The sequence below is a fragment of the Clupea harengus genome, chromosome 10 (assembly GCF_900700415.2).
Source record: "Clupea harengus chromosome 10, Ch_v2.0.2, whole genome shotgun sequence".
Classification (NCBI taxonomy): domain Eukaryota; kingdom Metazoa; phylum Chordata; class Actinopteri; order Clupeiformes; family Clupeidae; genus Clupea; species Clupea harengus.
The window spans coordinates 13,375,351-13,396,137 of record NC_045161.1 but is presented as its reverse complement, the minus strand read 5'-3'; the positions used below and the strand labels follow the sequence as shown (position 1 = coordinate 13,396,137).

The window sequence follows — 20,787 nt, the reverse complement described above, 5'->3', positions numbered from 1 at the left end:
TTTGAAAACTGTGAAAAGCGCTATATAAATGCTATGTATTATTATTATTATTATTATTATTATTATTATTATATGTATTATTATTCGATCGACTCTGTTTCGTTTTTTTCAAAGCTAGGAAGAAATATGAAGAAAATTGTGTTTGTTCTTTACGAACGTCACATCTGTGACACATATTATGCAGCAGATGGCAGTGTGTATTTACTTCTCTGGGCTTGCAGGGGCAGTTACCTATGGCAAGTCTTTTTACTTTTAAGACTAATATTCAATATTATTAGATATCGTAGATCACTTGTGTGTCAGAGGTGACATTTAAATTCATGCTAATAATTGGCCTAATTTTAATCTGTTAGATAAAAGACTGTTAGTTAGGTAGGCCTACTTCAAATTATTTGTTATTAGTTACACTTTTTGTCTATCAGAAAACACTGGACCTGTCTGCAATTCCGGCTGTTCTGGCTTTGCATACGGCGGGGTAATCTAACGATGCCTTGTACACTTGGCTTCCTACTTCTTTGACTTTTATCAGCAAATTCTCAGTGTATTTGAAAACGATACTGATGATGTTCTGCATCGTTGGTAGGTAAAACATGAACGCAAATATGAAATGACTTTCCATAGCCATCCGTCTGTTGGCAGTACGAGCAGCTTGACTTCAGTCGGTGGCAGCTTTGCTCTGTTATGGACGTACAATTTGCCGGATAGGGCTAATGCCTTCTTGGGTGGAAATCCTGACAGCGTGAAAATTAACCAGCGACTTGGAAGTTGAACTTTGTATTCACCTAAAATAATCTGCAAGAAGATAATGGTGTTGTGCTTCTCTCTATGGAAAGTTAATTTTTAATTTCTGGGACTGAAAAGACTTCCAAGGTAATAACGTTTACTGTGTTGTTTTTTTTCGCAGTTGTTCTGGCTGCAGGAGGGCGCCAGCTAGCTTATTATTTGACTGACTGTTGCTTGTTACTAGTATATGTTTTTACGCTTTCTTGTTAACTTGACGTTTTTAAAAAAGGAGACTTGAAGTATTTTCTGCAATAATAAGCATGCCAGTGTACTGTAGATAGCAAATTTGCCCTTTTATTTTAGAGTAACGTTTGCTAGGTAGCTAACCAACTAGCCCGAAAATATACTGTTGCAGTTGGCTTGCTAGCTGGTCAGATATCACTCACTAACATTATCCTAGCCAGCTAGCTGATGATAGCATGATACCTCTGGAAACATTTATTGAATAACGTTAGTTTACGTGTCGTCTAAGTTTATATTCATTTCGGCTTACTTGGTGAACTAAACAATTTACGTCAATGGAACTGTTGATACAATGCGCCTGGGTAGTTGCGCTTTAAGGGCAGCTCCAAACATTCACTAACGTTAATGTTTTATCAAATCAGCTAGCTATTATAGCTTGGTGATGTTAACCACTGCTGTCAGTTTAAATTCATCTTTATTATATCCAACTGATGAGTTGTAAACAGGAATCACAGTGACGGATACTAGTTAATCGTCCAGTTTATAAGTCATTCTCCATATTCTGAATGGAACCCAAACAGAATTTGCTTGTGCGCAGAGAGTTGTTTTTACCGGTTAAAGGGTTGTCATTATTAGCACATCATATGCAGCATCTGTATGGTCAGCCAATGTTAGTTGTACTGTAGATAGTGGTTTTGATGGTTAGCGCCAAACGCCGCAAGTCTAACACACAACAATATGTACAGAACAAAAGTGCACTGTAACTACTACAGTCTAGTTTAGACAGTAGACAGTGATTTTTGCAAGTGTGTAGATAAATATCTGTAATAGTTGCTTCAGTTGGAAAATGTATGCTTATGCGTGTTTTTCAAGAGTCCTTTCAAGCACCATCTTGTGGCTCAATACCTTGTTTTTTTTGTTTACATGTGTGTGAGGGTTTTTGGTGAATGAACTTCCAGGAAAACTCTATTACAGTCTGGCTGGGCATGTTCATCCCAAATGATGGTCATGAACCTGCTTTGAGTTGCAGGGAATCATTCCACTCTTCTCCCTCACCTAACCCTATCTGAAGAGAACCAGAAGTTGCGTCAGGCACGTGCTGCACTGCATCCTGCTTCCCGGCTTTGCCGTGATTACAGTGGATCCACTTTGATCTGTGCTGATCCACTTTAGCCTTGAGCCTGCTCTCAGTCAGCGTCAGAAGGCACTTTGCTCAGGTGGCACTGATGTGTGTGTGTGTTTTAGCGCACTCGCTGTGGTTTGAAGGGGCATGGGGGAGTGGGGTATCTCATTGCCATGAGTATGTTGCACTGCAACACTGCCAGGTGTTGAAGTACTGCCAAAGTATGCTGCTTAATGCTTGATAGCGGTAGCAAATGTAAACACTACAACCTGTACCCCCCACCTCTCCCCCACCCAGTCTCTGTTTTTGTCTCGCTCACACAGTCACACTCATGTGCACAAACAGTGAGCACAGAGTTCAAAGCAAGGTGTTCCCAGTCATATTTGCTTTCTTACGAATTTAGGTTAATTATGAATCTGAAGTACAGGCTACACTTTAATGAAATCACATGCTGCTCTGTCGCCCTTGGGTCTTTGGCACAACCTCCATGCCAGAGACACCCCCCACCCCCACCCCACCTCAATCTTACCCACTCCACCCCATTCTTTGTTGCTGCCGGCTCACTGTCAGAGAATTGGGAGTTGAGGACAAAGATTTTAATCACAGCACTGAAGACAGAGACAGGAAGGCATGGGCAGTGTGCAAGCAGATAGAGGGGATGGCAAAAGAGGAAGATGGCAGTCGGACACAAATGAAAAGCAAATGAAGACAGGGAAGGGAAAGACAATGATGTACAAAAAAAGACAGAAACAAGACCCCAACAATGCAAGATGTGTTTGGAGACAATGAAGAGATGGAAAAATGCACTGATGTGTGAAAGACACTGACAGGGAAGTGTAGACGGAGATCCAGCTTGTCTGAACTCGTCCAAAGCAGAAGACACCTCATGGTTTGTTTCTGAAAGATGACCCACCTCCTTTGCACCAGAGGCTGTTCTCTCCTCTCATTTTAATTCTGCTTCTTGGTAAAATACCTGGCTGTGGCCATGATCGTCATGACACCACCATCTTAGTCCTCATTCCTCAGGCATAATATACTGCTACTGGTAACATTACTGTATTCCAGTCATGCATGGTGTTTTAACCACAAAGATGAAATGTGCCGTGTGGATTAACGACCCTTGTGTCTGTGCGGTTCCATCTCCAGCTCCCTGGTCCAGCTCTCTCCTTAATACCCAGTGTGATGAAAACCTTTCTGGGAACACCACTGATGAACTCTCTGCTGCACAGATCTGATGGTGTGTGTGTGTGTGAACTGGGAGCCCTTTCTTCTTTACCGACACTCCTCCCACTCCCCCAGGCCAGTGTGAATGTGGGTTGGACATGAATGGCTCATTGAAATTCTCAGTTTTTCTTTTCACTCCACCATACATTTGAAAAGGGCACAGCAAAGAGGGAGAGAGCTGATGGCAAATGTATGTCAGACAGGATGAATGGGATACCATGGACTGAATCTGTATAATACACTAGAGGATGCTGTATAGGTGTGTGTGAGAGCGAGAGGAAAAGTTGCAAATCATCATCAATCATCTCCTGGTATAATTGTTCCTCAGAAATCCACTTGACCCTTCTGTGAAAATACATCTGTATGGAAAACAAATATTAGTTGATACTGTTCCCTTTGAGATTATTATTTTTAATTTTTTGGTTGCAGTTCTGCTTTTTGTGTGTATGTGTCCACGTGTTTGTGTGTTTAGTAGGCCCTCAGAGGCCCTCCCTCTTCTTTCTGTCTCACTTGCGTACTCACACACACACACACACACACACACACACACACACACAGACACACACACACACAGATGCAGAGCAGTGGTGGTGGAGGAGGAAATACCATGGCTGGTTTCGCTCTGCTGACTCCCATGTTTGGGTGGTAGACCCACAGTGCTTCACAGGGGACCCACAGTGCTTCACATTGACTCCACTGCTCAGCCAGCTTCTCCCCTTGTTATGCTGTTCTGTCCTCTTTACTGTCCACTCACTGTCTACTCTTTTATCCTACTAAAGTCCCTTCCACTAACATCTCCATAAACAGCAGCAATTCTTCAGGCACAGAAAACACGAGACGGGGTTGTCATCAGTATGCCTTAAGGAAGCATATTTTAAACACAGCAACCAGACTCTGAGATGCATTTCTTTCAAAAAAGGAGGTCTGTCTCTTTTAAGTGTCCTCTCTTGTGGCCTGACATGGGCCTGACATTATAGTTCTTGCATAACTAGCGCCTGGACCATCTGGGCCCAGCATGAAGTGTGTATGTGCAAGTGTTTGGAGAGAATGGAACATGCCTATGCACTTTTCTTTTCTTTTCTCATCTTCTCTTATCTTCTCTGTTCTGTCCTGTCTGCTGGTTGCAGTTACAGCTCCATTTGTGTGCGATTTTAATAACTGGTTCAGGATTGGTGTAGAAGGTAGCTTCAAGTTTGGCAACCAGGCCAGTAGGCTGTGAGATCTCACCCACCCTTGTTGAAGCCTCTCCTATCCTTTGCCAGCTTGATTGCCTGACCTGGAACCTTTACCTCTGCCACAGTCATATTCACCTCAGCTATACTTTGCATTAGGGATGGGCATTCGATTAAATTGTCTTAATTGATCGTCGGGAGAATTAACGATCGATTTTCGATTAATCATTAATATTTTTATATTAAAATTCACTATTTATAGGCTATATTAAAATGCAGAGAAAATAGAAAAAACACAGCGTGTTTCCTCATTGAGATCTTTATTACAAGATGGACAACTCTTGTGGCAGTTAAACGGGATCCGTTCAATGGTTACACTTGAAAATATGCGCTGCTGTACTCTTAAGCAGCGGAGCCGACAGCTAGAAGCCGGTGCTCATAAACACAACTTTTTTTTTCTCTCTAACTAATTAATCTCACATTTTGAAATTCATTCATCGTGATTAAAAGTTTGTTTTCTTCTAAAGACTAAATCTTATAAATTAACGAGTAATCACTTCAGACAGCGTGTATTTTAGACACTGTTGTTTAATTGTATTTTTTTCGTGCTCTCTCGCCGTCATACAAGGAATGTATGCGAGACACAATGGTGCCTCTCGACGGTAAATCGTAAGAATTGTCCCCTGAAGCAATTCGAATCACCTCAGTCAGCCCACTGTCTTCAACTATGTTGAAGGGCCGACAGTCATAGGCAACCAAAACTGCTACAGCGTTGGTAACCTTTTCACGGACTGGTCTAGTTAATTTCCTAGAGAAGTCGTGGAGTGTGGGTTGGCGACCATCTAACCTGGGACTGCTTTCTGTCGGGTGCTTTCCATTAAGGTGATAACTTAAAGACGAGCTGCTTCTGTGATAGCTACATTCAGCTTGACAAATGCTAGATACAACTTTAGTTTTGTCGAGAAACTTTCCGCCCAACAATCCCTCAGCTCTCTCCATCTTCAACTACCGTCTCGGTCTCTTCTATCTAACTGACTGCAGACACGCGGCGGTTTCGTGCCATGGGTCAACGCGCACCGGACGTAAACAAAGTTGCGTTAACTGCGTTCAAATATTTTATTGCATTAATCTCACAATAATCTCATAGAATAACGCGTTAACTTTGACAGCCCTAAAATAAATAAATTACACGCACACTACGCAACAGAACATGCATTAGGTTTAATCGATGAAAAAATAATTTCATTGAGGAAATTCTTAATGATCAATTAATCAATCGTCGATTAATTATGCCCATCCCTACTTTGCATACTTTTCCCCATCTCAGTACTTTCATGCTAGTTAGTTCTCTGTCTGTCTTGACTGTCTAGCTGTCTCTCCCAGTGTCTGGTTGACATTCTTTAGTAAGTGTTCACCATATATCTGCATGATGGCATCAAACAAGCTGATGCTCTCATGCTAAATTCTGGCTAGTGTAGTGAAAATTGCAGCCAAATCTAGCAAAGTTAGCTTGGTGCTGTGTCTATTTCAGGGGAATAGAAGCATGACAGTTGTAGGCCGAAGACCTAGAAGATAGCACTGTTAACTTTCAATTGCACTGACAAACTAAATATGCTTTGTGGGGCTGTGAAAGTTTGTGATGGCTGATCTTAGAATATAATAGGCTATGGTTATGATATCATCACTATGAAAGAAACATTAAGAAAGCGAAGGAGGCAGGCTGGAAGGAAGCAGGTGGCTTTGTGTCTTGCTTACTACCAACTCTGTTTAAAGAAACATTATGGAGTTTTGGTCTAAAACTCGTGAGCCACTGCAAAAACCTCGGCAAACATCACCAGCATCCACCATCGTTGGCAATGATGAAAGCTTGCTGACATGCTAGCTGGAGTCTTGGCGATATTGTTGGCGATGTTGTGCTGTGAAGACTTTTCTTACATTTTCGCAGGGTGTTCTGAACCAAACAATAGAACTACATAGTGGGTAGCCTGACCGAATTACAGGTTCTAAAGAGGTGAGTGTTTAAACACTTTGTGGGTCTCTTTGAATGTAGGCTTCCATCCCTTGATCGGATAGCATTAGGTAGGTAATTCCACCACCGAGGTACCACTAATGAAAAGAGTCTTTTATATATATATACATATATATATATATATATATATATATATATATATAGAATGAAGGGTACATTGGGGTTGTACGGAATAAGATTACAAAGGTATCCTTCATATTTTCTGAGATTTTACAACAACATAAACAACAAAAGCCAACCATCCCCAACCTCCCATCAGCCTCCCACCCACCCACCACCCTCAGGAAAATTTAAATAAATAAATAAAAGAAAACACAATAAAAAAAAATGTAAACAAATATTTTTAAATAATACAAAATAAAGAAATAAAGGCCAGCATATGGGGGTAGATTGAATCTTGACAGATAGCATTATGCACAAGACTAGTTCAGGAAAAGAAGAGAAAAGTTGTGAACTCAAGTGCTAGAAGTTGCTCATTGGGCCTGTTTTTTCTCGCTGGCGGCTGCCCATTTGTGTAGCAGAGGTTGCCATGTTTTTCGGAAGTGTCGTTCTTTGTTGGTGATCGTATAGCGGAGTCTTTCCATATGCAATATATTGCCCAACTCCCTAAGCCACTGTTGGAATAGGGGGCCAGCGTCTGACTTCCACTGTTGCAAAATGAGGCGCCTGGCCAACAGAGTACAGAGGGAAATGGCTTGCCCTTCATAGCTTGTAATGTTGGGATCATACACCACTGAACCAAAGATGGCAAGGAGTGGGTCTGGTGTACTAATGAAAAGAGTCTTGATTGCCATCTGTTGCTGTGCCGTGAAGGCAAAGACAACCTTCTTCTGAGGAACATAGACTTGAGCTTTTAGATTTTGATACGGCGCATTGCACACAATGACTAGAGGCCATTAACGTTTTGAACATTGACTGATTCATATTTTAATAGCAGAGTGTATTTTCTGTCTGTGTGCCAGCATGTCAATGGGTCACTGGTGTTAGAGAATCGCTGCCGTGTGCCTTGTTAGATTATATTTATGGCTCATCCAACAGGTGGTAGGAGCTTTTTTCCATTTGTTCATTTGTTGTAATATAAGACAGACGTTGCGAATGTCATTGAATCATTTAAAGCAAGTGTCAAATGCCTGCAAATGTTGTTTAAAAATTCATAACTTTACGCTTATTGTGTTGAGGCTTACATTTGTATATTTGATAGGGCTGCAACTAACGATTATTTTGGTAATCGATTAATCTATCGACTATTTTTTCGATTAATCGACTAATCTAATGATTATTTCCCATAGCAAATTAAAATAACGACTCAAAATGTTGGAATTTGAATTTCAAATGTATTTGAGTAACAAATGTAATCATCATAATACATAAATTAAATAGTAATACAAATTAAAGTGCAAATATGCTTTTAAAAGTAAAGAGAAAGTGCAAATAAAGTTTTAAAAGTAACTCAAATTAGCAATCAAGCCTCTGCAAGTGCAAAATAACACAAGAATAACTGGGCTGCAAGTGACATTCAAATTCAACTTATGAAATATATTTTTTTTCCACAATCTTTTGTTTGAAGAATGCTAAGTGGAGGAGGTTAACTACTCAGAACAAACGAAAATACAGGCTACTCTGATAATTCACTGATTTACTACATTGCACTTAACATAACTGAAATAGTGTTAGCAAGCATCCTTCATGAGACGTTCTGTTTTCCAACATGTAAGCTTAAACTTTACTATAAGTTATAGATATATCATATATGTCTATGATAATTGCTGCTAGACACTCACTGTTCTTGTGCTCCCACAGCTCACTCTCTTTGAAATACTGGAATAGTGCTTCTTTAACTACTTATAATTGACCATCATTGAGAAAAATGACAACTTTTCTGTTAGCCATATCTCATATGCAGCAGCTACTAAAGCTAGCTTTGTTTATTGTTTCCATGGTAACAACAGCCGTCTCAGAATAATTCGCTTTTCAGTCGGCCATTTCTGATATGCAGCACATGATGGTACGAGAACGGAGGGCAAAGAAAACGGTGCATGATTTGTATGCTAGGCTATTTGCAGATTATGTTCCATTTTTCTCAATGATGGTCAATTATTATTAGTTAAAGATGCACTATTTCGCACTTCCTATAGTGCATTGCAATGCCGAATGAAAATTACTGGTAGCTCTGCTAGCGTCTGCCAAAAAAAAAAAAAAAAATTATTTAAATTTTTTATATATTGTATGACGCGTCGACAATAAAAATCATCGTCGACAATTTTTCACAATCGACGTCGTCGATTTCGTCGACTAATCGTTGCAGCTCTAATATTTGAGTCATGCGTCTTTTTGGTATGGAATACAGGGGCGGAATTACAAAAAGAGCTGATATTTGATCAGTTTGGCTGAGTCAGGAGTCTGAAAAAGCCTCCAGGAAGCTGAATAAGGTGCCTTTCCATTGCAGATTGTGGCTCCGACATTTACCGGAACAGCCCAGTGCTCCATCATTTTTGTCTTTTCCTTTTCCACCGCGGTGCAGGAACAGCCAGACCTAGTTGACATAGCCAAGTTATTTTGCTCTTTGATAGCGACGTCAATTCCAAACACGATAAAGTAACAACATATTTATCCAGCAGCAGAACCAACATTAGACTTTAAACTAGAGAATTTTTAGGATTACCTCAAGGTCGAGTCGAGATGCTGTAAAGTTAACACATTAAATGGCTTCATGGCAGCTGTCATTTCTTGATAAATTAAGATACCAGCCCCTCATATTTTGCGTGTGTTCATTCAGTGACAGTAACCTCAATATGTTTACACCATAAAAACTGCAATTTCTTTTGCTGTATTTACTGCAACCTCTGCTTAAAAAAATACTGGTTTTGAAAATGGCGTTCACTGTCTTCCACCCACGTTGCATTTAACCAATTAGCATTAACCATCACTGCAAGGCCCAACCCAGCAGTTTCAGGCCCGCACAGACGTACTTACCCCGGAGTAGGTATTTCTTCCCAGATAACGGACCTGAAAGGAGTCAGGGTTGGTTCCTGCAGTCTCTGGTATGTTTTCAGGTCTCTTGTTTTTCATTTCACTGCTTTCTCACACACCCTGTGAATCACTTCTCTTTCCTGCCTGTCTTTCTCTGAGATGGAGGTTTAAATTCTTAAAGGGATAAAGGCAGTTTACTGTACCTGTCCTGCTGGCTATTTGTACAGCTGAATCACAAGCCAGCAGCTTGAGATGTGTTCATTCACCGACTGCTTTGAGCCAGGAACTAGGACTGAGCGATACGTCTGAAAAAACCTCATATCGTGATATGCTGAGGAGAAATGACGATATACGATATGATAAGAACTGAACAGAGTGTCATGTTTAAGTATCAGTGTTTATTTGTAATATCAAGGAAGTTAACATATCCTATCCTATATCTAAATAGTTGTGTTCAATTGAAATAAAAAGTTAAAACAAATTTCACACAGCATACCTTAAGTGCTATCAAAGACTTCCAATATGAAACACAATTCTGGATTTAAAAAAATAATAATACACATAATACAATTTTAGGCCTACACACAGCATACATCATACATCAGTAGGATAAAGTATGAAAGTAAGTTCAGTCAGTGGCAAAGGGGGGGGGGGGGGGGGGGGCGGGTGGGGGGATTACCACTGGTAATACCTTATATGATCGCGGTACTACAGCATAGTAATAAGCCCAGTGGTGTTCTTAGGATGTCATCCCTGGGAGGGCATTTGGATATGTAGGGTGAGCATTCAACATGAATAGAAAATATCCAAAATGTACTCATCTGCTATAGTGTAACCTACAACACACGAACACACACACTACTGATACTGATTCTTACCACTGTGTTCCTGTATATCAGTATCTGATTCGATCCATGAACACTCCTCTAATTAATCTTGGTTATACACATGTAAACTCAGTGGTCAAAGGTATCAGGTGTTTCCTGGGGTACTAGATGCCAGATTGGCCCTTTGTGGGACTTGACACTACTGTACATTTACACCAAGTTTATTTTGCAATGTGGTGACTGGTGAGATCTTTGTTAACAGTAATAATGATTTCCAAGAACTAGCCTAATTAATTTGTACTCCAGCAGCATGATTCAGTATTCAATGTGTTCTCCCGTGGCTTGCAGACCAGACTAAATCCGCGTCTCAGACTGTTTACGTCCACAGCCAGCCTTGTCAGTAAATCCTCTGGCATGTCAATTTAGTAAGCTGATGTGTAACCTCGAGCCAAGGTGAATCAAGTTGATCATCACTGCTGTCACTGGTTGGACATCTTGATGTCTGTCCTGACTTTGTTGTATTACGGAACGTTAGTCAAGCCCCATTGGTGCCCCAAACTTTTTCGAACCCCTTCGTTGCTTGCTATATTTGCCCAGAGTTAATACCAGCTATTGTGTCTCTATTAACTTTTATCGCAGTCACTCTGTGTGTCAGATGTCTAACCAGACCTGTCTAGACTGATTTTTTTTTTCCTGACTTGGCCTCTCTCTCCCTTTCTCTCTGATTCTCATCCCTCCATTTCTCATCCATTCACTGACTGTTCTGCCTCTTCATTTCTCTGAAACATTCAGTAAAAAGTTTGGCCCTTGATTTCCTGGGTTTTTCCAACCGGGACTAGCTTGCACACAGGTTTGGACAGGGGGTCAGAGACCGGGTCAGGGCTTCATGCACTAAAACACTGGGAGTCTGTTTCCTGTTTTTCTGCTCCCTGCAGGGTACTTTGGGTGGGGGTGTGTTTTGTACATGTAGAAGTAGCCTCACAGAGCCCACAGCTAAGATCACTCACATGTGTCAGCAAAAATTATATCAGATCAGCTTTAAGCCAGACGACAGAAAGAGCAAGATGGTGTTGAAATGTAAGGCCGTTCCTCCTTCTGTTCCTGCACCAAGGAACCAAAGACGTGGTGGTGTAGGGCTAGGGTACCCTCACCTCAACACAAGGTGCGAGACCAAGAGGAATAGCCAGACCAGGGAAAGGCCTCATGGTGCTGGAGGAGCCCAAGAGAAGGAGGCGAGATCCAGAGGTGAACAGAAAGGTCAACAGTGCCAGAAAGGAAGGAATTTCTGGAACCCAAGAGAAAGTCTTGACAGACTTGACAGACAGACAGAAAAGATTGCAGATTGCAGCACCAACATTAACCATTTAACACAATGAAACACAACTGTTAAACTAGGGATTTTCTAGATAACGTTAAGATTGCCTCAAGGTTGAGTCAATAGTTGAATTTTGCCATAGAATTGCTAACACTCAACTAAATGGCTTTATGGCAGCTGTAATTACTTGATAAACAATTTATACCAGCACCACTATGATTAATTAAAGCAGCATAACGGAACAATTGCTAATCGCTAACGAGATGCTAGCGGCTAAAACTAGCGAAACCTCTTGAAATGTGCTTACTTTGACACTATGACAAACTAGTTAGTCAACAACTGTCCTAACACAGTCAAACATCAAGCAAGTGCAACACAAGACAAAGCAAGACGGCAAATAAGCTACTTACTAGTTCGGCAGACAGTAGAAACCGGGCGGCTTCAGCCAAACCTACATAACCCAGTAATATGCCTACGGACCCTGGTATGGCAACGGCACGGAAGCGATTCTCCATATTAAAAGTCATTGTAGCGCCCCAATTTCTTTTAAGCTGTTATTTTAAGGTAAAACTGCTTATCCTAACCCTAACCCTGAAGTACAATTACTGCATAATGCCACTTTAAGGCCTATATTTCAGCTGATGTTTTGCTTGTGTTCATTCAGTGACTGTAACCTCAACAAGCCAACTATGTCAGCTATAATTTATGCTGCTGTGTTCACTGCGTAACTTCTGGTAAATCTTGCTGGTTTCAAAAATGGTGCTTGTTGTTGTCCTCTTCCACTCACGTTGTGTTTTACCAACAAGCATCATCCATCACTGTAAGCCCCACCCAACAGAGTCAGGGCCGCACAGAAGTATCAATACTGGAGTAGGTTCCTATTTAACCCCCGAAAACGTCCTTGAAAGAGGTCCTACAGGGGATGTTCCTGCAATGGTAAACCGCTTAAAGGTTCCGGACCCCTAAAATGGCCTGCAAGTTCGTGCAGTGGAAAACCTAGTGCACCACTTCTGCTGGTCACATGGCATTTTCAACCACCAGTGTTTAGGGCTCTCCATTCCCTTGATGTTTACTTTTGCAAATCAGGCCAAGTGTCTCCTTCCAGGGTGCTGTGACGCAAGCGCCTGTTGAGGATTATACCATTGAGATGTTAGAACAGGGGGGTCTTACTGCTGAACATCTGACAGTTCTCATGGGTGGTCTTTAAAGAGCTATATATTTATTTTTTACTATTCCTGGAGCACTTTTAAAACAGGTGCAAGATTCTCCCAGGACACGTAAATCACCCCGCTTTTAATTTTTTTTTGTGAACAGTGCCTAGATGGATGAGAGGAGAAATCAAACACCATTGTTACAGAGAGAAAACGAGAGAGAGAGGTAGAACTCTCCATCTTCATTGCATGCTATGAAAATGCATGAGAGTCTGGCCTGTGTAGCGTTATTTCTGTCGCTTTCTGTGTCATTCTCTCAGTCCTTTCTCCTCTCTCTCCCGTTCTAGTACACAAATACACATTCTACATTGTTATTATGTACCCTTCTCTTTTGAGCTTGCGCTCTCTGCACACATTTGTCTCTCTCCAACCTCTCTTTCCTTCCTCGATGCAACCTTCTCACTATGCAGTGGATCTCTTCCACATGAATAATTGAGAGGGCCGGTGTGGAGAAATGATGCCACTACATTTTCCTGAACAAGCCCTCTACCAGGCAGGCTGCAAACACACACTCCCCTGAGGCCGGCGGAGGGTATTAAATTCTCACAGGTGTTTGCTAGTAAGTGACCTCGATTTTGAGTCTGCCAGCGTGTGTAGGTAAGGCTGACATTTGTGCCCTAATGAGGTGACAGAATCGACAGTTAGCAAACAGAAACACCTCCTTAATGGGCTGTAGTGTGAGGGGTATGTAGGCTACACCTTGCAGACCATGAGCTGTATAAATGCGTTTCTAAACAGCAGTTGCATTCTTGGATTATGTTTGGGCACATGGAAAAGTGTAATGTCTTATCTTAATGTTGCAAGGTTTGACAGAAGTCTCAGAGTTCTGTGGTTCTGTTGACCGTGTGTGTGTGTGTGTTCTTCACAGTAGGTGTGTGTGGTTTGTGGAGGTCGGTTTCTCCCCCCACAAAAAAGCAGCTGGCTATATTTACACTGGGGGGGCCCCAGGAACAGCTGGTCCTACAGAGGCTGTGCTGGTGGGAGTTTGTGTGTGTGTTGGGGGGGGGGGGGGGGGCGGCAAGACAAACTAAAGTCAATATTTCCAGTCCTGGAGAAGAATTAAATGGAAAAAAGGACTGTACTTAAGGAGCAGTCATCCTCTAAATGCCTATGAGCTCTTCTCCTTGGAGCTGGATATAGAAAGGAGTCTGGGACCAAAGCCGTCCACTGCTGGTATCACCCTCCACTGTAAATCATTCTGTTTAACAAAAGAGGACCTTCACATGGACTGATCGTTACTGAGTGCCTGACTGAAATTAGGGACGGCTCTCAGTTAGGCTGTTTTTTTTTTCTTTCTACCCTGTGTTTTGGTCTACATGAGTGGGAGGCTGAGGAAAACACTTGAGAGGACAATGCTTTGGTGCTGCCTGTCTTTTCAGAGTGAAAATTGATCTGTTGTCGGTCCAGCTCAAGGAGGAGTCCAGTGTAAAGCCCCACGTCATAGTGTCCGAAGGTGCCGTCAAGGCCCCTGCTGCCGTCTGGCAGCTGCCTGTTTCTAATCAGTCACGCTTGTGCACTTTGTCCTTCATATCTTGGGTTTCCCTACCAGGCCCCACGTCTTACTTTTTTGCTTCCTTTTTCTTTCTGTCTGCCTTTTACCTTCTTCTCTCCCTCTCTAACTTCTCTGTGTATCCCTTTATTTTGCAATCAATGTCAAACGGTGTGTAGCAAGAGAAAGAAAGGTCAGGTGTATTTGGTGCACAAGGAAAACAATATCTGGTTGATCTCACTTTAAGGCATTTGAAAACATTCACAGGCAGCGAGTGGGAGCCTTGTTTCTCAGCTGGTTAGTGTGAGAAAATACCCTCAAGAGTTTGTGGACAGGGTTTTGTTTTTGTGTCTTTCGACAGATTCTGCAGAAACGTCAGTGCTACAAGTGCTGTCCAGGAACTGAGGAGTTCCCCTTTCAGAGCAGCAGCAGCAGCAGTGGTTGCTGCAGTGTTTGAAGTTGCTGGGTGTGCTGAGGGGAAACGTACATTTACTGATGTCGGTTGCTACGAAAGAACAGGAATTTTCAGAAGCTGCTTCTTTCTGGTCAGGTGGATTCCAGAGCCGTGTCTCAGCACACAGAGACTGAGAGGAGAGAGATTCTACGAGTTGGAGAGACAGAGAGAGAGATCTAGTGAGGTAATTAGATAAACCTAAAAAGAGGGAAGAAGAATGTAGCTGATGTATATAGAGAGGCGAAAGACAAAAGAAGCAGAGGACTCATCCTCTTCCTGTTCGTGTGCCTTCACATGGTTTAGTGTCGGTGCTGCCGCAGGTGCACTTTGACCACCAGGGTGTCACCGTGACAGACTCATGACTCGGCAGAGTGCCTGAAGGGGGTCGGCGTGAGGAAACACATCCTGAGCTCAGGGGCAGGAAAATTCCTCCTCGGACAGCAACAAGCTGCTGCAGAGCCCTCAACTCGTCCAGCGAACTGAAACACGCCCATTTTTAACCTTACCAGCAAGATTGCTCTCCATTCGTTCTGTCTGTCTCTCTGGGCTTATGTAAATAGTACTTGGTTTATGAGGGAAAGTGCATTTTTCTCAGGTGAGTGTGCCTGAGTGATAATACAATATGTTATATGGTTCAGTTTTTATAATTTCAAGTAAATGGAGGCACTTTTGTGAATCACTGTGTATGGTGTGTTGAGAACTTCTCTCCAGGTTGTTATTTGAGAGCCTGTTGTGTCATGCAGAGGTTCTAGCCGGTGCCTGGTGTTTCCTGACCTGTTATCAGAGGGATCTGTGTTAGTCACTCTAGCTTTGGAAAGTACTGATTCAGCCACGACTAGCGATCAAAAAAACACTTTTATTTCTCTGCTGTCTGGTTGTGCTGCGTTTGAAGAGCTGTCAACACTGGAGCTTGGGCTTCATCAGCCAGTGTTAATGTTACAGGAGGTCCTTGAGACTGCTGAATCACCCAGGCTCTTCAAAGTGCCTGTCTTTCATTGCCAGGTCTAGGTGTAGGTCTAGGTCTTTGATCACTGATTGAGGATGGCTCACTTCATCTCCCTGGTCTACGTTACTCTACGCTGTTTTTGTTTCTTGAGAAAGGAAGTAGACATAGCCATGGCCATGGCCATTTTGTATCAAGTGTCGATTTATGCTAATTCACTGCACAGAACCTCATGGACAGGACTTTTCCTGTATTTGTGTTTCTATATGATCCAAATCAGTGGATATAGCTTGAGAGATGTACAGTTTTTAGTTCAGTACTATAAAGCAGAACAGCTGGTGTAGTTTTGTCAGCTATGCCTTAAGGCTATTTTAACTTCTGACCTAGACATTGGAAGCTTTGTTCTCTGCATGTTAAGCCCTGTGGGTTGACTGGGAGGAGAAGCATGTTTAGCATATATGAACAGGAGCTAATCTGTGGAACAACTTCCATCTTTGTGTCTGCAGCTCGGTGTCTTCCCACACAGCTGCTTTTCCTGTGTCACCCAACACTGAGGCTAGTGTTCAGGCACAACGTTTTAATTACCAAATGCCTTAAAAATAAACTACATCGATTCCACCTGGAGGTGTGTGTGTGTGTGGTGGGGGCTGAAAGGCTCTCTTCGAAGTAATTTGTGCAGCAGCAGGCAAATCTAACTATCAATGATCGCAGCCTAGAGTGTGCGGATATTGTCTGTGTTTTAAGTCATGCAATAAAGCTGTTTAGCGTTCAGCTTTCAGCAGATGTGGCAGAAGTCTGTATCTTTTGATGCTGGTCTTTTGGGACCGTTTTTGCATCACCGCCCAATGTACTAGCTTAGTGCATATCACACGCAGTCACTCATAACCAGAGATAAACTGCTTGTTCTTCAAATTCAAGGATCCTGTCCTGTCAGCTGATCTTTTAGGTTGGACTTCTCTAAAACACTATAGCAATCTTCCCAAAACCCCATTTCATTTGCTGTTATCTGCACGCTGGGCTGAGCAGTTCCTGACTTAAAATGTATTTTCCTAATCCTCTCTCTATCCATACATACCCCTGACCGTTTTTATATCTGTTGGACAGCAACTCTTATCCAACAGGAAAAGGCTTCTCCGCATATATTTAGTGTCTACTCACTCTATTGACAATGGTCTGAGTTTAGGTGTATACAACAATATTGATTACAAATCTTCACATTTGCGTTCTGAATTAGTGGTGAAATGGTGTGGGAGCTGTATCACACCACAGGAAAGCACAGACCTCTGGAGGGAAGTGGAACCTGGGCAGCCCCACTCTGCTCAAAGCTATGTAAATCAGTCTCGACCACGATTAGTGTGAAATCTAACGTCATCCGTCTTCTCTTCTGCACTCTCACCTCGGGACTTTTGGGTGTGCTGACAAACAGCTTGAGAAACTCACTGTAAGCAAATGACTGTAGAGATGTGGGTTGTGTTGTAGCGAGTGGTAGCTGTGTGTTGTAGCCGTGTTGGTGTCGATGTTTGAACTTTTGCCCCTCGGGTTGGTCTTGATATGTGACTGTCACGGGATCAACATGAGCGGGGAGATGTGTAGTGCTTACTGACTACTGTGTCAGGATTTGATTTGTGCTTGAGAATATTCATTAAACAAAGTAGATTATGCTGATATTGGATTGAAATAGGATTTACCTTTCTGAGGCTTTGATTAGAAACTGTAACCCATAATTAGCTTTTTATAGAATGAGTTCAGGTTTTATTTTGTTGCTTTGCAGTGATACTCTCCCCTGTAGAAGGGACTGTTTCTCTGTCTCCTACTGTTCCCCTTCGTGCTTTATCTTTGGCACCTAGTAATTCCTGTTCTCACCTCTAGTGAAAGTACACCTCCTCCAAAACATTCATAGTTATGTAAGGCCTGTTTCACACTGGCTGTATTGCGTTGCAGCTGCGTCACCTGTTGATTTTAATTTCAGCGCCCTGGGTTAACAGGTTAGAGCATGCACACTGCCTGCGTGAGACGCGCCTCTCAGGCACGGCCCAAGCCGTCGTGGAGTCGTGTGGAGTTTCGGCGTTAACCGGTACCGCATCGCAGCTGTGTGAAACAGGCCTAAATCTTTCCCCTTCAGTGCTTTCTCATCTTCATCTCTTCACACTCCATTCATCCCTCCTTTTTTTTTCTCTCCGCACAGGTGGCGACAGACAAGGTTGCAGGAAAGCTGAGTTCTACTCTCTCATGGGTGCGGAACTCAGTGTCTCACACGGTCAGTCAGATGGCTAGCCAGGTGGCCACGCCCTCGTCTCTGCCCGCCCCCCCAGCCACCACAGCCCCGCCCCTTGGGTCCTCCTCCTCCTCGTCCACGCCGCTGTCATCGCCGGCACTGACACCCGCTTCTACGCCCCTCAGTCCCGACGAGCTGGAGCTGCTAGCCAAGCTCGAGGAGCAGAACAGGTGAGAAACACACAGAAAAACATGGATACAATGGCAAACGTAGGCAGAAGCATATTCTCAAAACACTCACTTTCAAACATACAAACTATCACATACATATAGGACATATTAACATGCACAAACCTCACACACACGCACAGGTTTAGCCACCCACTCCTGCGGAGGCTCAACGTGTCTGGGGCCTCGTCTGGGAACAGACTTAATTACAAGCCTGTGCTAGCCTCAGGGTGCCGTCACCTGGGTTTTCAGCCTGTAATTGGCAGCCAGTGGAGGGAGACGCACTGACACATGCTCACAAGGCAGCTCTCGAGGAATGGATTTGCCTAGCTGCTGCTGCCACCGCTGCCACCGCTGCTGCTGCCACTTCTGCTGCCGCTCTTCCAAGTGCTCCCCTCGGGGTGTCATTAGAGGTAGCCAGCATCCGCTGCTGTCCTTTACACGCCAGCAGTGCCACGCTGTTCAAGCAGAATATAAATGTGAAGATGAACTCAAATCAATCAATTATTTTCAAACAATAGTCCTACATCAGCACGGGAGTTATTGTCAAGAGAGGAACTTTCTGGAACCGACGTGATTCATTTCGGTTATCACTAACATTGCAAAACATTTCATTCCCTGGAAGCTGGCTGGGTGGGGTGGAGTGACAGTAAAGCCATCTAAGCGCATTAACATGGTAGCAGATAGCCAACCATACTCCTGCAGACGTGATATATCTTACCGAGCCTGGCTCGGTGGGGCTTCATTATCATGGTCATCTTGAGATTTGCACAATTGATGCTTTATCATCTACGACAGCAGAGGATCTCTCCTGACAGTTGGCTGTTCCACAATGGTCTGTGATTGGCAGAGGGTCGCCATACATGTATATTTGGCTGTAGCTATCTGTCAGTAGATTATACGTGTCTGTGTTAACATGGTGCTGTCAAAAGCTACAGCACGGTGCTAAGAGGGCAGACAGGACAGACCCTGGAGGTGCTGCTGTGTGGCGTTATCACTGGCTCTGTGAGGAGCACTGTGTCTGCAGTGCCTTCATGAGGGCCTGAAGTGACAGATGGAGAGTGTGAGAGAAAAGAGAGAGAGAGAGGGAGTCCTTATGCACACACACACACACACAGAGGCTTTGTAACATATGCACCCTCCTGTGCTTTCACTCTCCCTATTCAGTTCAGTTCCCTGTTTAACCTGCAGTCCCACCATGTGTTGACATGGAAACGGGTATGGGATCTGCAGCAGGATATGTGTGTGAGCGTGTGAGAGCTTTGCAATATTTAGGTGTGTGTGTGTTTGTGTGTGTGTTTGTGTGTGAGGATAGGAAACATGGAGGTGTGAACAGTGTGTATCACTTGAGCTAGTTTTGGATGTGTGGGGTGAGTGTGAGACTCTTAACATGACAGACTGTGGGACTTCTGCCGGAGCCAACACACCAGGGGTGCAATTACCCCCCTGTGTCTCTCTCACTTGCTCTCTCTCATATACACATATACACACGCACATATACACACGCAGGCGTGCACACAAACACACACTGACACACACACTGACACACACACTGACACACACACTGACACACACACTGACACACACACACACAGACACACACACAGACACACACACAGACACACACACAGACACACAGACACACACACACACAGACACACACACACAGACACACACACACAGACACACACACAGACACGACAGTGGTACAGGGGGTAGAGAAGTCGGTTAGTAATCAGAAGGTTGCTAGTTCGATTCCCTGTTGAAGCGTCCTTGAGCAAGACACTGAACCCCTAATTGCTCCTGATGTGCAGTGTGCCATCAGTGTAAAATGTCTGATGGATAAAAGTGTCTGCTAAATGACTAAATAACTAAATGAAAAAGACACACACACACAGACACACAAACTCTCTCTTTTGCCCTCAGTGTCCCTCCCTCTCCCTCTCCGTCTCTGCATTCTGCTGTGCACTAAAGGGACCTGCCTGCAGTTGTTAATGGCATCCTGGGGGAATGTGGAGGCTTTGTCTTTCAGATGAGCTGCAGTGAATGGGATTGATGGTGGAAGGGGAAAGGAACTGCAGGGAGAGGGGGGGGGGCAGGGCTGTGGAATTTAGGCAGTTCAGTGCAGTTCACAGGCTTTTTTTTACAGAGGAGAGAGAGAAAGAGAGAGAGAGAGAGATCACCCAAACCACAAGAACAAAAGAAGAAACAGGTTTTATTCAGTTTGTGAAGGAATGATGTCACCACAGTGGTCCAGTTCCAGGGCTAGATGAGCATCATGACGCCCCTCTCTGGTTTGTAAGTGTTCATCTAAGTCATGACAATGGACAGGGAGAGGGAGGGGGCTGAAATTAAGGAGTTTTAGAAGAAACCCTTGACCTTCTGGAAGTGTTGAGATATCAATATGTGCAAGAGCATGAATTCCCCTTCACCACGATGACATGAGCAAGAGAGAGACTGCTCACTTGTTTTTACAGGTGCATGCTGAAGATGAGCATGTTTGTCTGTTTCTGTATGTGTGTATGTAGGATGTGTGTTTGTTTGTTATCTGTTAGTTTTTTTATGTGTGCACTCAGCATTTTCACTAGATGAGGGGCATTCCGTTGACAGACTGAGAATGCA

At 43.3% G+C, this 20,787-nt stretch overlaps 1 protein-coding gene across 6 annotated transcripts in view; it reads left to right on the top strand.

Moving 5' to 3' along the window:
* Window positions 1–639: 639 nt before the first annotated feature.
* Window positions 640–20,787, top strand: part of evi5b (ecotropic viral integration site 5b) — a 58,367-nt gene continuing 38,219 nt past the window's right edge. For 4 of the 6 annotated variants that reach the window (XM_031575431.2, XM_031575430.2, XM_031575429.2 and 1 more), the window contains exons 1-2: window positions 641–870; window positions 17,909–18,168. In XM_031575431.2, the coding sequence (XP_031431291.1) occupies window positions 17,990–18,168 (179 nt within the window). In that variant the 5' untranslated portion in view covers window positions 641–870; window positions 17,909–17,989. Of the gene's footprint in view, window positions 871–14,765; window positions 15,376–17,908; window positions 18,169–20,787 lie in introns of those variants that run through there. The other 2 variants (XM_012839580.3, XM_031575428.2) reach the window with 2 other exon arrangements.